Here is a 16892-nt window from a genome sequence, read left to right on the forward strand (position 1 = left end):
CAGTATCATAACAGTGTGGAAGAGCCAACATGTGAAAATGTTACAGTTCAACTGAAGACTAATTGAGTTTAATTTGCTGTCTTACAAGATGTTGCTCATGCTGGCACAGGAATTTAACCACAGCGTCTACCCTCGCCAGAAATTCACACTGGATTTTAAAGCATGTTTATGTCATTTTCAAACATGTTTTATGTGTTAAATGGCATTTCTTATTTAAAAAAAAATCCTATTCAAGCGAGTATGTATCATCCTTTCATGGGAATAGGGAAATTTCATATTTTTACATACAGATCAGGAACAACTGAGTCATCAAGAATCCACCCTGATGAGGTTAATGTGAGTAAGACCCTTGAGCTGTGCCCTGACCTCTGACTTGTGCTGTGGAAAAGGTCAAGGTGTATTTATTACATTATATATTCAACAGTGTTCGTTTCTGTTACAGCTCTGAGCATGCGGGGGTTTTCAGTAGGTAGAGGATTTTCTCACTTTCTGCCATCTCCCTGACCTGTTTCTCCACATAAGTCTGTTTCATGGAAATAATCTTTGCAAGAGCAGACATTTTCAATGCCTACGATTGGTATATTTTTGGGTTGTGACCAGCGTGTGACCCTGTGATTCTTTTTTTCTCCAGGCATGACTAATGCTTTGAATCTGGGGATAAAGAAATACCCTAATGTAAAGCATGTGTGTGTGTATTTATGTAGCATGTGTGTGTGTGTGTGTGTGTGTGTGTGTAGGTGGGAGGGTGACTAACCTTTGTCATGGTGATGGAATCGCAGACTGAGTTCCTCTCTTCTGCTGTGGCCATATGAGCTCTCCAGCTCAGCAGCCGAGAAATCGTCCAATTTGACTTTCTTCACCAAGAAAGAGCGAGGCATGATGGGACAGTAGTTGCTCCTACACTTGCACAATAAACACACACTTTTCTTCAATCCACCAACACACTTTAAACTTCACCAGAGCCTGTAACTGGAACTCTTAATCGCCTTTTTAAAAAATTATTATTATTATTATAATGTGCTCCCTGGTTTCAGCTACTAAAGGTGCGTTTGCTCCCTCCAATCAAACAGCCTCCAAAGTGGAGAGGAGACATGGCTTTAAAGAATCAGCTCCTCACGTGCTTCTGCTTTTTAGCATACCTTAAATTCAAAGTCAGACAGATTGTGATTTGTTTGGTTCTTAGTGGTAAAATAGTCAGTTTCCTCCGCCTCTGGAAGACCTGTGGAGCTCTGAAAGGTCCAAATAAAACATAAAATAGACCAGGTCCTGTTTTGGCTACTGGCACGAGGACAACACAACCCCCTTTTCTTGTTTTATTCCGTTTCCTTAAGAACAAAATACAGAATATCGTTTGCTTCCTCGTTTCAAAGCGATGGTCTTCAGCACGCGGACAGCTCCCAGAAATGGGTGCTCCAAGCCGGTGTGGTTGATTCAGCACCGGACAGCTCCCTTCGGCGCGAGACTGTTCTCTCCCCGTCCTCCGCGTGCCACAGCCAACAGCCGCTGTCCGTTCAGCACCGGAGAGAAAAGAGAGAAGAAGAAGTTTCCGAAACACACTCCGGTGGAAATTCCCACGCAGGGCACTCAACTCAATCTGATTTTTGTCTTCAGAAGAAGTGTGTAGGTAAGGGTGCTGTAGGCGAACCGCCAGAGAGAAACAAAGGTTAAAGGTGCTCTAAAAGCCAACCGGTGAGTCCACAACAAACGGAGCCAAAAATGTCGTCACAGTCCCTTAAAAATATTGCTCAAAAAATGTTTGAAACAAAACTGCAGTTGGAAGACCCGAACAGATCCTCTCCCCGTCTGCTGACTCTCTCTTTCACTCTCTCCTCCTCTCCTCCTCTCTGTCTCCCTCTTCTCTCCTCGGCGCGTACGGAGCTGCGGCTCTTTCTGATGCACGAGATCAGCTGTTGCGGCTTTATAGGCAGCCAGAGAGAGAGGGAGAGGAGGGGGAGAGGGAGGGATGGAAGTGCTTAATTTTATTCATCAGGAGAAAAAAAGAGCATCTTGTCTTGTGGGACCAGCAGCGGCGCGCGGTGATGGCCGGGGAGGGATTTAATGAGGTTGTTTAAAGGGCACGCTCAGGCTGATTTTTATGGCAGTAAAATTTAAAGGTAGGATGCTTTTGTGGGTTCTTATACAAATCCCTGTAGGTAGGGTGCACAAGTGGCAAATGATAGGCTAAATTTTTCTCCAAGTCAGGAAATAGAATATTGTCAGTTAACATAATCCAGTTAAAATGCATATACATACAAGTGTTGGCAGTGCTTTCTAAATGATAACAATAGCAGAACATGGCAATATCAATCATTTACCATCCCTGTTATATGCTGGTTGATCTCCTCTGCTCGAAGGGTTTTGGGCACTCAGACTTAACTGTTTTGCAGACATTTTGGCGGCCGATCTTCGTCTTTGAGTTAGCTGCTAACTGCTGCTTGCTGCTTTACAAATCTCCCAGCAATGGGTCGCACCAACACATTCTCACTCTGACCTTGTCACATATTGAAGTGCTTGGTCATGGACTCTCCATGTCCACATATGACGTGCAAGGTACCCTGGGTGTGTTGGTTGTTGACATTCTGGGACACCGTGTCAGGTTCTGCCTGTTACATGCGTTGTCGTCTTTTAAAATACACTTCTGTTTTCACAGGAAATTTAACGTTTACATACAGTCATTTTCAAAATAAATGCACTATGTCAGTACAACACCATGAATTGGCTTTTTTCCCTTCAACAACAAACACACGTGGTTGGATTTAAGAAAAAAACAACAGGGTTTGGCTTTATAATCTTAGAGGACGCAAACACCGCTCTCTCGGGTGAAAGTTGGTGTTTGTTGCCAGTCAGACTTTCGCCACCTTATCTTTTGTTCTTGTCCTGTCGCGTTTCCCCCTGACACCACTGGGGGCCATTAAACTATAACGGCAACTGGTTGCATGCCGAGCCCCTCTGTGTGAAGTTTGCATGTTCTCCCTGTGTCAGTGTGGGTTTTCTCTGGGTACTCCGGCTTCCTCCCACAATCCAGAGACATGCAGGTTGGGGATAGGTTAACTGGTGACTCTAAATTGCCCGTACATGTGAATGTGAGCGTGAATGGTTGTCTGTCTCTATAGCCCCGTTTACACTGCCAGATTTTCCGCAAATGTTGGGCCGTTTTGCCCCACGTTTAGACGTTAGCGTTTAGACACACAGAGCCGGATTGGCAAGTTGATCCGAGGTGCCCAATTTTCTGCCTTGTAGGGTAGACATATTGGCGGAACCTTTTTGGTTTAAAAAGAACGAGGCGCCCTTCCGACTGACCAGCCGTGGCTTCCCTCCCACGTCACTGTTTACGTCACACGCTGAGCTACATGTTTTGTTACTTGCTCACGCCCCCCATTGCCCCAAAAAAGGCACATTGCGTATGAACAAAGGTAGGCAGGCGGCATTTTGCCACAGTCCCCGATTTTGTTTTTATAATGTCGATGCTGAAAGAAGACTGATTGGGCTTTCCTGCAAATTTGCACAATTCCTATTTAAAAAGGGCCTATGTGTCAGCCCTGTGATAGTCTGGCAACCTGTCCAGGGTGTCCCCGCCTCTCGCCCAGTGTCAGCTGTGATAGGCTCCAGCCCCCCCGCAGCCCTCAAGAGGATAAGCGGTTACAAAAATGGACGGATGGATGGAAATTCAAAGGCACCGACTGTTGGTCTAGAGAAAAAAAATGCCCTCCTGCCTAAAGATTATAGCCTTTCTCAGGGACTGAGAACCATCAAATCAACCTAAAAAACCAACTTCTTGTGGCACTGAACACAGGTCAATGCTTTAACACTGCAGTCAACCAATTGAGTTTCCTTTATGCAAATCAGCGCTCCCTCTGGGCCAATCAGATCCTCTGCGCTTAAATCCAGACTCAGCATTAACCAATGAGTTTAGTTAATGTATCTAAGGTGAAGGTGTTTTTCCTGAATGGTCTTTCACACAGAGAGAGAGAGAGAGAGAGAGAGAGAAGGAGACAATGTCAGAGCCTCATGTAGGACTTTGTCTTACACAATGTTCATTTGTGTGTCAGAGGAAAGAGGTATGATGCAGCGTGATGATGATGCACTGTTGTGGTGTTTACACACAAACAAACAGACTTCTCCCTCCAGCCAGTCGACAGTGACAAACACACACACACACACTTATGCAAAAACCCTACCCCCATTCATACACATCCAGGCAGGCAGGCAGGCAGGATGATGGTGTGTGATGTAATGCAGTGACGTGTGCATTTATGTAAGTTCTATTCAGTGAGGTCCTTGGAGTTAACCTATTTTTGTACTTCATTGATAAATGTTTGAGCAAGACAGAGAGTATGTCTTTGTGTGTGTGTGTGTGTGTGTGTGTGTGTGTGTGTGTGTAGTTGAGTGCATTGCTTTTTAACTATCAGTCTGTCTCTTAAGTCGTCACTTACCACTGCTGCTTTATTTATGTGTTGATGCACTGTATCGAAGGAGTTTCTTGTTCACTCCCAGATGGACTGGATAATATTAGATACCAACAGTGTGTGTTTGAACATGTAGTCTGAGGCTCATGGTTTTGGTTGTTTAGCTCACACATAAACTGCATAGTTTTGTCTCAGTGCTTTCATCAACCTTCGCCTATTGTAAATTGCCTGCGCAGCACAAAAACGCAAGACTGTCCCCTGCAAGAAGAATGACAGCATTAGTTGTTTCAGCCCTAAATGACATATGTTGAAGTCACAAAGCCTTCAAATGGCCGTGGTGATTATGATAGGGGAAAAGGGGAAAGTCAGGTGATGTTATCACAAAGTCTGCACAGAGAGGAGGTCAGAGTGGATGGATGGGTCGATAAAACATTGGACTTCAACACAGGAGACAGCCATTCAGTCAGTGTGGACAGTGGACTTTCATCAGGTGGACAGAGGCATGGTTCCAAATGAATGATAATGTTGCTCTGTGCTGATTGTGTAATTAAGAAACACTTTGCTAACACGTTCGCCCTATCAGCTAAAAATGTAATATATCAGTGTTGTGCTCACAGCTTGTTTCTGCTGCCCTCAAATGGCCAAAAAATATGTCTTTGCTGGTTTAAAATTACTGAGTTTCAGTATGTATTTATTTAAAATTAGACCCATAATTCACTGCACTGTGCATTTATAAAAGAAAAACTGTAAGAAATTGATTATTCCTCACACTTTAAAGGGGACCTATTATTCTCATATTCACATTCATACTTGTATTTTGGATTTCTACTGGAACATCCTCTAATGTTAAAAAAACACTTTATTTTACTCATACTGTCTGAGCTGGAACGCCTGTCTCTTTATGCCCCCCTCCCAAAAAGCCCAGTCTGCTCTGATTGGTCAGTATCTCCGGGTCTTCCACATCTCTGCGTTGCTGTACTGCACTGTAGCAGCCAGGGTAATGACTGTAACAGAGTACAGCAGCATTATTTACTGTGAAAAATCACCAAAAAAAGCTTCTAAACCATTTTTTTTTACAATCAGACATGTTCCAGCAGGGATATGATCTGAAATTAGGGAGAAATTAATAACATCTGTCTCCAATATTACTTGTTTCCCCGACGTTAGCATTTAGCCTGATGTAGCAGTGTATGTAAACACTTGGCGCAGTAATGTCCCTGGAGCAGATGATTAATATGAGCATCTGGCATCGTACCATAATATATACATATATATATATATATATATATATATATATATATATATATGCCAGAAAATAAGAAAAAAAAATAGATCCCCTTCAACCCCATCAACAATAAATCTATATTTTATACAGTCTACAGTTTTAAATCCACTACTAAATACCTGTTGAGCAAATCGAACAGTGTTGTTCATGTAATGTATAGTTTCTTGAATGCGCAGAGACCGAATGCAGAGAGAGCAACAAGGAATACAATGAAAGGTATCTATCAGCGGGTTGAGTGTGATTCTCTCACTGATTGTCTTTCTGTGCCGATCAATGACTCACCAGGAAACACAGATTCTACCTGGTCTATTTCTATGATGGTGAAATTGTTCGCTCCTCGTTATTTTTCCTGCAAGCCTGCGAGTGCAGCCATACTGCTGAGCTCAGCGAAATTTATCTGTGTGTGTGTGTGTGTGTGTGTGTGTGTGTGTACGTGTGTGTATGTGTGTGTCTTCGATTGTGTGGGGACATGTGGAGACTGGAGAGTCATTAGCATAATAATAGACTCGGATGCATGTAGACAGGCAGGCAGTGTGCGAGCATTTGTGCATGTGTGAGTGTGTGTGTGCATGTGTGTGTGTGTGTGTGTGTGAGTCCTGTCAGGAAACACAATCGAAGGGTCCTTGTTGACTTTTCATTCCTCTGTCTTTTAAAGGGCTATTTAAATGACAGGGTTTTAAATAAAACTCCATTCAAATAGAAGGTTTTTTACATATAAAGCAATATCCAGATGAAAGGGTTTGTAAACAAAAAGTGACAGAGATAGATACAGAGCAGAAGGGAGGAGAGGAAACACAAGGAGGGGGTAAGTGCGAACAGGAAAACAAAGAGAGGGAGCGAAACAGAGACAAATAAAGAGGAGAAACCACTTATACAGGACAACTGAAAGGTCAAACAGGGTTTTAAATGTAAGGCAAGATAGAGAGGCAGCTCACAGCAACATAACTGTCAGAGTAGATAGATAAAGGTACTGATGGAGGACTTTGACTTTGATATCAACCAGTTTCCTATATTAGTTTGTCGTCTATAAATGAGACCCATTGGAAAAACACAATCCAACATGCAGTGTCATTCAATGATACATCAGCTTGTCTAGTACTTACAATACTTGATAGTGAGGTAAATAATGTTGATATGATGTTGATGATGCAGATGGGTGACAAATTTAGGTGAAAAAACAATATCAATATCATTGTAAGTTCTCACTGTTAAACACATTTGCCAAAAACATTTTGTCATTGTCTGTGTCTGCAAATCACGGATACATTACATTTGCACATTATTATGTAGCTGATACGTTGAAACTTTACATTTTAAAAACACTGTGGTTATTGTGTGGTTATGTTTTGGCACAAAAGCCACTTGGTTATGATTAGGAAAAGATCATGTTTTGGCTTAAAATACCTTCTTTTGGAGGCACTTTTCTGGCCGGAAAAGCAGCGGCGATATCTTGGTAAAAACCATCCGCTGGCTGCTGCAAAACACCCACATTTGGAGCCTTAAAAAAAACACTGGAAAAAAACATTGATGGGTTGCTACAAAATCAACACATACTCACTCACAGCTTCGCACATATCGCTGTTTGATAAGTGGACTTTCACGTCTACATATTATGCGCTAGGTATCCTGGGTGCATCTGTTGTTAACATTCTGGGACACCGTGTCAGTTAAGCCTGTTACATGCAATGTGTCATTTCAAAATACACTTCAGTTTTCAGCTCATTAGATGCTAAAAATGATGCTAAAAATAAACTTTCGACATCAGTAAAACACAGCGTATTCACATTTATTTCACTGTGCAACAAGCGCACATGGTTAGGTTTAGAAAAAAACATCTTGGTCATACACGTCTGGTATTGCTGGACCCATCCACAACCTCTCCTACCCGCCATATATCTACTTTCCAGGTAACATACTAGCGTGAAAAGATGACTGTTTTTCGTTGGTGTCTGACGTGGAAATCAGTGACACATTTGGAGCCTAAAAAGCCGCCTAAAACAAAGCAATTACTCGCTGAATCCTAACAGTCTCAAACAGTGGTCTGCAGTGATCTGCAACTTGGCAGGCGTCTTGCCAAGGTGTAACAACATCCTTTTGACCTACCATTGACAAAGTCACTTTATGTACTACATCAGTTAGAAATGTTGATATGAGACATATGAAACATGGAAACGTAACAGATTTGTGGTTTGCAGACATATACAATGCCAACATTTTCTTCTGGCATAGGGGTTGCATTGTCCTCCAAAACAACCCATGTAGATGTTTTCTGATCTGACACCCCTGCGACAGGACAACTTTGTTTGTTCATATGATCATTTTATGATCTGCAACTGTTGTGATAAAGTTTACGTTGGGTTCATTTTTAGCACAAAAGCTACTTGTGCGACATTAAAGAAAGAAAATTGTCAGGGTCAAAAACAAAGGAAGAAGAAGGCATCCGACTGCTCATGTATGTCAAACCCAACCACCTCGATCTCCTCCCTACAGCATTTTCAGGGTCTAAAAACTACTTTACTTTTGCTCCTGACAAAAAAAAAGTTGTGTTTCCTGTGGCTGATAGCAGTCATTGTCAGGAATAAAGAAATATTTTGTACTTAATGAACAGATTCTGTTTGTTTTTTTTTCTTTTCTTTGGAAGACAGTCTCACAATGCTTCTTGTCATAGGTTCTCTCTATACTCATAGATAATATATTCATAGTATCTTGGACTCCACAAGGGAAGTAAATACCATTTTCATAAAAGATATTCCACTGTTTAAAGCCTGGGCTGATGCTCCGAGCTGCATGTAGGCAACCAAGGACAAAGTTGTTTAGAGATGATCTTGTGGCTGTTTCTTTTATACCTGTACAGATTGTGAGTATGATGTTTACATGCTTTTTCTTTCCCACTTCAAAACCTCACTCCAAAAGAGACGGTTCAATCTATCACCTTGCTTGACCCTCAAGTCCGTACAATGCTTTGTTGAGATTTAGGAGGTGTGCACGTTGGCTCTTCTGTGACCAATTGTTACCCATAACACCCTCCAGAGACATTTACTTGTATCTTCAAAGAGGATCCCCTCAAAGGGCCCAAAGATAAATCCCACAAGATGATTAAGGGGATAGGATTCTTTTATAAGTTTTTTTTTTCTGTAGTTTCTCATATTTAGCTATTTCTCATAACATACTGGATTTTTTTTAAACTTAGGCCTCTAAAAAACCCTAAAATATAATGATACGAGGAGGAAAAATCACTGCTCAGAACTCAAGTGGACACCGATTTGATTAAAGAGGTTGTAAGCCAAAAGATTGAAGAACAATGCCTTTAGTCATCGTACTGTAATTCAGTGTAACCCCCTTGCAATCAAAGACAACTCACTCATGTATTGCATGGGGTGGCCAGGGATATGTCATGTCCAGTGCATTAACATGTGAACAGTGCCGGACATGATGAAATTACATACAACAGAAGTGCAAAGAGCAGCACACAGCTGGCCATAATAAAAGAAAAACAGAGAAGAAAAGAACAGCATATCACCAGTAAACCCGTCATGTCTGTGTCATTAAGATACATATATGACCCTGCATGTGTGCTATGAATATGTATGTTGTATGTATAAGATGTGACCCTGGACATTAATATGTATTGGGCGGTAATGAGGCGAATGGGCAGATCAGATGGGTCCTTCTTAACTGGTCACATGTGGCTCATTAGGATAGGGCCACAAAGAGCACCTGATACCCTCAAGATGATGACTGCACCCCAGGAATGATTTCATATGATATCTGTTTTATTAGGCGAGGCAGAGAGAAAAGAAAAGATTTAAAAAAAATCTACATTTGGATCTAAACTATTATGACAGGTATTTTTTAACTGACTAATCTGACAGGAAGGGTACAGTGAGGTAGAGTGAAGATCAAACATGAGTGATGGTGTCCTGGAGCGAGACTCTTGAGTGTTGATCAATTAAAAGGGGCGCTGCTCTTGTGGTATACCCTGACCTCTGACCTATCTGTGGACACGGGAAATCAAACAATGAACTTGTCCAACAAGAATCATCATCACACATCATCACCCAACGTATCCTAATACAACAGTTTGTATGATATCTTATGAACTAGCACCCAACGTATTAGTGCCCCTAAAGGTTGGGTTAGGTTTAGGAAAAGAACCATGGTTGTGCGTCGTCGTGTTATGCACTTAACGGAAAGTCGCATATTTAGGAAAGTTAATTTATGTAGGTTAGGTTTTGAAGAGCAATCATGGCTTGGCATCTAGAGTGTGGATAACCGAGCCGAGCCCTACGGGACCCGCCGGAACCAGATGGGTTGGGCCAGGTTCGGATAACAAATGAGAAATTTTTCTTGGGTTTGGTTCGGGTTCGGCCCACTTGACATGCTGCTGTGTTGTGCTATTAAAGTGCTGGAATTTGTTATTTACCTGACAACGCCTGAACGCAACACAAGCCAATAGTTACTTTTCAGGCAGGAGGCCGTAAATATTCAAACTGAGCTAATGAAAATGGAGGATGCTGAGGTGGGATCAAGTCATTGTTTTGCAATTTTGTCTCAAGTCTCAAGACTTTGCATTTAAGTCCCACGTCAAGTCCTCAGCTAAATGTTATGCCATTTGAACGAGAGAAATAATATATTCAATTTACAAACATCATGAATGCTTTTTAAAATTTGCACTTATCTGTTAAAACCAATTTGTTGGAAGTTGTTGCATCTCCGTCTGTAATTTTTGACCTGCACGTTTTGCACACTGAGATTAGTTTTTTGGCAGTTCAGCATCTTGCCCAAACACACTTTGACATGCAGGCTGAAGGAGCTGGAGATCAAACCGCTGATCGTCCTATTACAGCGATGTAATAGATGATTACATCCCTGCTTTTAAGCTGGCGGTGGTTAAGCAGTATACTTTCATCAGTACTGGAAATAAGCTCAATCTTTGTGGACACATATTAAAATTTCCAATAACTGCCTGAAATCTTAGGTAGACAAACAAAATGTTCAGCAGGAGAGAGGTGGCTGGAGAGCAGCAGGACAGATAGTCGGGTCCATATTAACTAGACACATGTGTGTCATTATAGCAGGTTGATATAAGACAGCTGATACCCATGTGGGGACTGTGGGGTTATAGAGTTATATCACTGAAACACAGCGTCTCTCAGTGCACCTTCTAATGTGTGTCCTCTCCTAAAGTATGTGACACATGACCAGATTTTAGAGGCAGTAAACTTTGAAAATATTGACCTCAGCAGTCCTTCCGCATTGCTTGAATGTGTTTATCTTAATTTTAGGGCTTTAAGATGGCAGGTGGATGAGCAGGAACAGTATAAATGTTATACAAGTCAGGCAGATAATTAGGTCCACATAAATGGAGCCACCTGATACCCAACAACCTCAAACAAGTGATGATACATGAACCATTTGCAGTAAATATTCAACATTTTGTCATTGTGCAGTTGTATTCCCTGAGCATTTCAGAGTTGGAACCATCTCGAAAAGTCATCCTGTAATTGTTCATTCAATGATATTGTTTTAAAAGTGCAATGAAACTGCAGAACCAATAATATTGCAATTTTGCAATCAAACACCAATCCAATCGAAATCCAGGGAATGCTTTGATTGTGCTGAGACTGATATTAAACTGGGAACAGATTAGTCATAATGAATCCCACGCTCTGCTGGAAAAGTTTTAATACTAGTGAATGATCTAACTTGTTGGTGATATCTCTTCAGTCTTCACTACATGGACAGAAAGCTGCGCTCTTCAGTGATGCTTTCAGAAAGTTTACATGATGGACCACAGCAGCTCTCTGTTGGTTTAGTTAATCCAAACCAATTCTTCAACGCCATGGCTGAGCATTTCCACCTTTAGCCTCAAATACATGGAGCGTAGACACAACGTGTTACATAGGCAGAGCGGATCTGGGTTGTTTTTACTGCTATACAGACTCCGTCTTCGTAGCATGTGGTTGCTGCCAGCCTCACCGTGTGTATTGCGTTTTGCCAAGTGATAATGCATTTGGTTATGGAGGATTTGGAAGCATAGGCTTTATTAACTGGTACTGAATCAATTAAGTGGATCGTTTTAAGTCCAGGGTGCATTGATTTGATTGATTGATTTTAATGTGGAATGATCTGCTGCTTCGCATTTCATCTGGTACAATGAGGTGCTCATCTAAAGCATTTTTAAATATATTGTACACGTTTTTTACACAGTTCTATGCAGTTTTTACCTGTTGGAGGCTGTGGAGCAGCGTGCAGATAAGATAAAATAGACAAACCCCGTAAAAGTAACACTGAGCAACATAGTGCCCACGCGAGCAAGTGCTGCTTCTGTGGTCAGTGTAGCAGCTTCACTTGATTATAATGGACGCACTCTGCTGTGGGCATGCTGCAGCAGACATGTCACACTGCGTCCCATGTACTGTATTTCAGCTGTTAGAACTTCAGTGTCAAGAACACAGATTCTGACAGCCAGTGATCTTTACATTGCAACTAACGAACGTCAACGTGCTCGGTGTCAGAGGAGAGGCCAGCTGTAGCTACCTATCCGTATTTTGAAAGTTAAGTTTCACTTTCACTTTAACTTGTCAGAGCTGACGATCAACATGGTGATAACATATTAGCTGTTTGATAATGTAGTCAAACAGAAGGCTCATGTTATCTATTACAGTTTACATGCAGAGGTTTGTGTGCTTGATGAGCAGAGAGGAAGGTGAGCAGGTACGCTCGAGCTGCAGGCGGGCAGCTGAGGGGTGGGACTAATTTGCATATTAATAGATCTGTGCATCCTAAATGAGGCAAAGTGTAGCATTACATCTAAACAATTTCAAAGCGAGGTGTTAACATGTATGAAGAGTGTGTGTAAATTGGCTTTTATTTTGAAGGTTTAAATAAAGTTGTCTGAGAGTTCCAGTTCAACAGAGCTGAACTTCACAGTGCATCTTATTCCTCCACAATTAATTTTGTTCTCACAGCTCACCTCTCCCAACAGAAAGGATGTTTTTCATGGAAAACAAAACTTCTAAATATGTAATTGTGATGAACAGTGATGAGTTGTAGGAGAGGATCTTTAAGATTTGAAATGACAGGTAAAGCACAGCTCTGTCAGAGTAAAGAATGAACAGCAGCAAATTCGATCAGTTTAAACTGTATGAAAGTTTTCTAACAGCCGTAAGGATTCATTTCCAACAATCTGTTCACATTTCAGTGATTAACGTCTTTGTACTGTCTGGGATAACTATGTTTCTTGGATTTTGTGTTTCTCATCTCCCTGCAATTTTATTTTATCTCTTTACCCTAAATTTAATTTGCCATTACACGATGATCTGAACACCTTACGACACCCTTGATGTGTTCATCTACCAATACAAGATACTGTGGGTGGCACTGACAGTTTTAGTCAAGAAATTTCATGTGCTCATAATGACAAAAAAAAATGTAACTGCTTGGTTGCTGTTATAAAAATGATCATGACATCAATATTTAATTCAAATGTACATCAAAGTCCTAACTGCTAATTTTGGGTTGTTTCTGAACATACTAAGTCTTTTATGAACAAAGATTATAAACAATCATTTTAACATGTGCTGATGTTAATTATTCCTCTCTGGCTGTAAAAAGCACCTTTATGAACCCGAGTCTGGGGCAACACATGTTCACCGACAGATAGACGGATAGATAGATAGACAGGTTTATGAGTCATTAATTCAAACAAAGACAGCTTATTAACCAGTCTGTGTTCACAGCTGGCTTACACCTGATACCTTCAATAGCCCCTAGACTCCTTTAACTGTGCGTGCGTGTGCGTGTGCGTGTGTGCGTGTGCATGTGCGTGTGCGTGTGCGTGTGCGTGTGCGTGTGCGTGTGTGTGTGTTGGTGCACGGTCCCGTGGTGCCATAAAATGATAAGAAATGCTTTTACTGTCTCCTCTCTGTTGTGCCCTGCCCTCCACCTTCTGCTCTGGAGGACAGCTTACAGTATCAAAGTACTCAGACGCATTTAAAATTCTGAACAAATCTTCTGTACATCAAGGACTGACTTACAATGGATACAGTACATGAGGCTAGAGTGCACAAAATGAGACACAAGTAGAGAAAAGACAAGACAGCCAGGACAGTACATTTGACACTGAAATGCATTTGTGACTGCAGGTGAAAAGCTGAAAGAAAAAACATCTTTCCAGTGTATTACAAATGAAGAGAAGAAGATTAATATTCTAAGATAGGGCTTCACTCATTCCAGTTAAAGTTGCTCAACAGATTTCCTCAGGCCTCTGTAATTTCAGCGTGTTTGTGATGCTCAGAAAACTCAATTTATCATTTTACTTCAGTTTTTTTGTGTATGGAAAGAAGTCTTTTAGGGAAAGTGTGTGTGTCACGTGACTTGCAATTCCAACTTTGGCCACCGTTTCAAAAAAGCACCACAGCACGGTTACTTGGGACTTGATGCTACATCTACACACGCTGTTGATATTTCAGTATTTATCAAAATCCCTTTAAAGTGTTTTTAGTGAACACTGAACATATCCGTTTGTAAATAATGAATATGAATGTGAGCACTGTTAAGTCTTGCGACAGCTTAAAATGCTCACGCACTGTGTTTTACGGCACCTGAGGATTTATGGCATCCAGCATGCTGGTGTTGTGTCGAAGGCGGTTTCCTCTTACCAAAATCTCTGAACCAAACCTTTTCCTTTACCAAACCATGAATGGGGCTGCCCAGGGGCTCATAAGCCCCGTTTCCACCTCGCAGTACGGTACGGGACAGTTCAGTTCGGTACATTTTTTTTCCGTTTCCACTATGTAAAGTTGTTGATGGTACCAATAGAACCGTTCTGTACCGTCCCCATTTTTGGTCATCCCTCTGTTGTGGTACCAAGCACACAGATCTGGTACTAAAAGGTGGAGCTGTGAACACTGCAGTCTGTTGATTGGTCAATAGGGAACGGTCACTCTGCTCAGGGCTGAGTTGTGGCTGGTTTTGAGGCTCACATAACCACTGTTCACACTGTCAAGAGTTTTATTAGTAAACTGTAACTATAAAATGAAAGGGATGTTTTGCTGCCTCTTGCAGCAGCTGGAGTCTGAGAAAAAAATAGCTTAATTCACCGCGACATTACTTTAGATTTTGTACGACATGAGTGGATATCCAAGCATTTATATATATAAACTTTGTTTGTTCTGAAAATGTTGGTGTGCAACCTCGTTTTTGTGAACAATAAATGAGGTGCAGACTTCCATCTGTGTCACCAGTAATGAGGTAATACAGTGAGTGACAACAACCCCGCCCACATAAAAGAGTACTGTTGCAGTGGAAACACTAGGGTCTAGGTACCATGTCTGAAGGGTTACTTTTGGTTCCAAAGGTACCATACTGAAAGTGTTGGGTGGAAACAAGGCTTAAGTTTCAGTGAGCCCCCTGGTGTTCACTTACAAAATTTCAAGTCTCAAATTAACATGTACCGACCAGGAAGAGATTCAAAATGACCTCAAAGAGACACAAAGCAACAAAAAGATGGATAACAATTACAAAGAGAACCACAAAACCACATAGTCTGTGTGTCTTGCACCTGTGTAGGAGAGTTGGTGGGGTGTTTTGTATATCTGTGCCCAGGGGTTTATTGTGTAATAATCCGCCCATGGATACTACACCTGCATGGCTAGTGCAACCACTCAGATTAGAATGGAAAAAAATATCAGGTTTTAATGCACATTGTGCAAAAGAAGAAAAAAAAACAAGTCCGTACATCAGCCTAGCTCTTGTGAAGTGTGAACATGCACAACACTACCTGTGGGTACCCCAGAAGGTGGCAATACAGAACATGAACACATACATGCATGCAAGCATTTTGAAGTTATTAGTCGTTGCATTCAGACTTAGTAAGAACTAGACTTTTCCATTACAAGATATACATGTTGAAAAAAATGACGTATGTGAAACATTAAAAATGACACTAATTTAATTTCTTAATACATCAATATTCATGTACTGATACTAATTTCTTGCTGAGCTGAGATTTAATGCACAGTTCTTTATTATTTTCAACAGGAGCTCATCTGGTTGGATGCATGCACTTAAATAATATTCCCAATTCCTTTAAAACATATTGTTTGTCTCTTCTCTAATTGGAATGAATGCAACCAGCAGGAGCACCGGTGATACATTTACCCTCCCTGCTGTTGTGTAAATTAAGACATCTTCAAAGGCTGCTTTTCACAAAGTTAGTCAAGTGTCACCTCTCCAAAATTCAAAGGAAATAAGATGAGTAACTGAAAATCAGCTAAAATTAGCGAGGTAACAAGCAAAGCAAAGCCCGTCTTGATTGGCAGTGATGCTCTCGTGATGAAACGATATCAAACTGTGATATTTGTAAAGCAATCCACCTCTGATTTGAAGCCGCATGCAGATCTATTTTAGCTCAGGTCTCAGCTGTGTCAACACGTTAACCTTTATATGAGGAAAAGACGGTTGGCGTGACGCGACCCCGGACAATTAAGCCTCCATTTGCAAACATGAAAACGTCACACCTAAAGCTAGTTATTTAAATTGTCTCTCGTTTTGTGCATCAACTCAGCAGAGAGAAGAGATTCAGGGGGTTAATTGGGTCTAGGGACACAGCACACACACACACACACACACACACACACACACACACACACACACACCACCAAATCCTCTTAGCTTTATAATGAAGGAAGTGGAGGAAAAGAGAAGCGGAGAGAGAAACATGGTGAAGGAAGGAAAGAGGAAAGAGGGCGAGGATGGAGAGATGGGAGAAGGAAAGAGAAGGAGACAGAGATGCAGGTCAAGATAAAAGGATAAACACTGAGGGATGAAAAAGCAGGGGATGCTGTGATGGAAGGAACAGAGAAACAGGAGACGCAGGAAAAAGTTGAAGGGGTGACAGTTAAGAGTGGATTGTAAAATAACAATGCTTTGTTGCCATGGAAACAAACATTTTTATCAGCCCGAGAGGCAAGGAAGTAACCTGCTTGTTAAACCTCCTGTGCTATCTTGTTAAGCTGTTGTTGTGTTTGTGTGAGCAACAGTGTGTTTGCAGTCGTGGCGTTCCCTAATGAAACACTGTGGGCACACGTCTGGCTTTGTTGTTCTGTTTTGGGTTTTTTTTATTCTCCCTAGATTTCTAGATTAATTACTGTTTTCTCTCTCAAATGAACGTGTGAGGTTTTGTTTATAATGTCAGT

General features: G+C 41.3%; 1 protein-coding gene across 1 annotated transcript in view; it reads right to left on the bottom strand.

Annotated features, from left to right (window-relative positions):
• LOC126383394 (transcriptional repressor scratch 1-like) overlaps positions 1–1886 on the bottom strand; it is a 12305-nt gene extending 10419 nt beyond the window's left edge. The window contains exon 1 of the mRNA XM_050033869.1: positions 755–1886. Within this exon, the coding sequence (XP_049889826.1) occupies positions 755–878 (124 nt within the window). The 5' untranslated portion in view covers positions 879–1886. The remainder of the gene's footprint in view (positions 1–754) is intronic.
• Between the last annotated feature and the right edge of the window lie 15006 nt (positions 1887–16892).

This window comes from Epinephelus moara, chromosome 22 (assembly GCF_006386435.1).
Source record: "Epinephelus moara isolate mb chromosome 22, YSFRI_EMoa_1.0, whole genome shotgun sequence".
NCBI classification, from domain to species: domain Eukaryota; kingdom Metazoa; phylum Chordata; class Actinopteri; order Perciformes; family Serranidae; genus Epinephelus; species Epinephelus moara.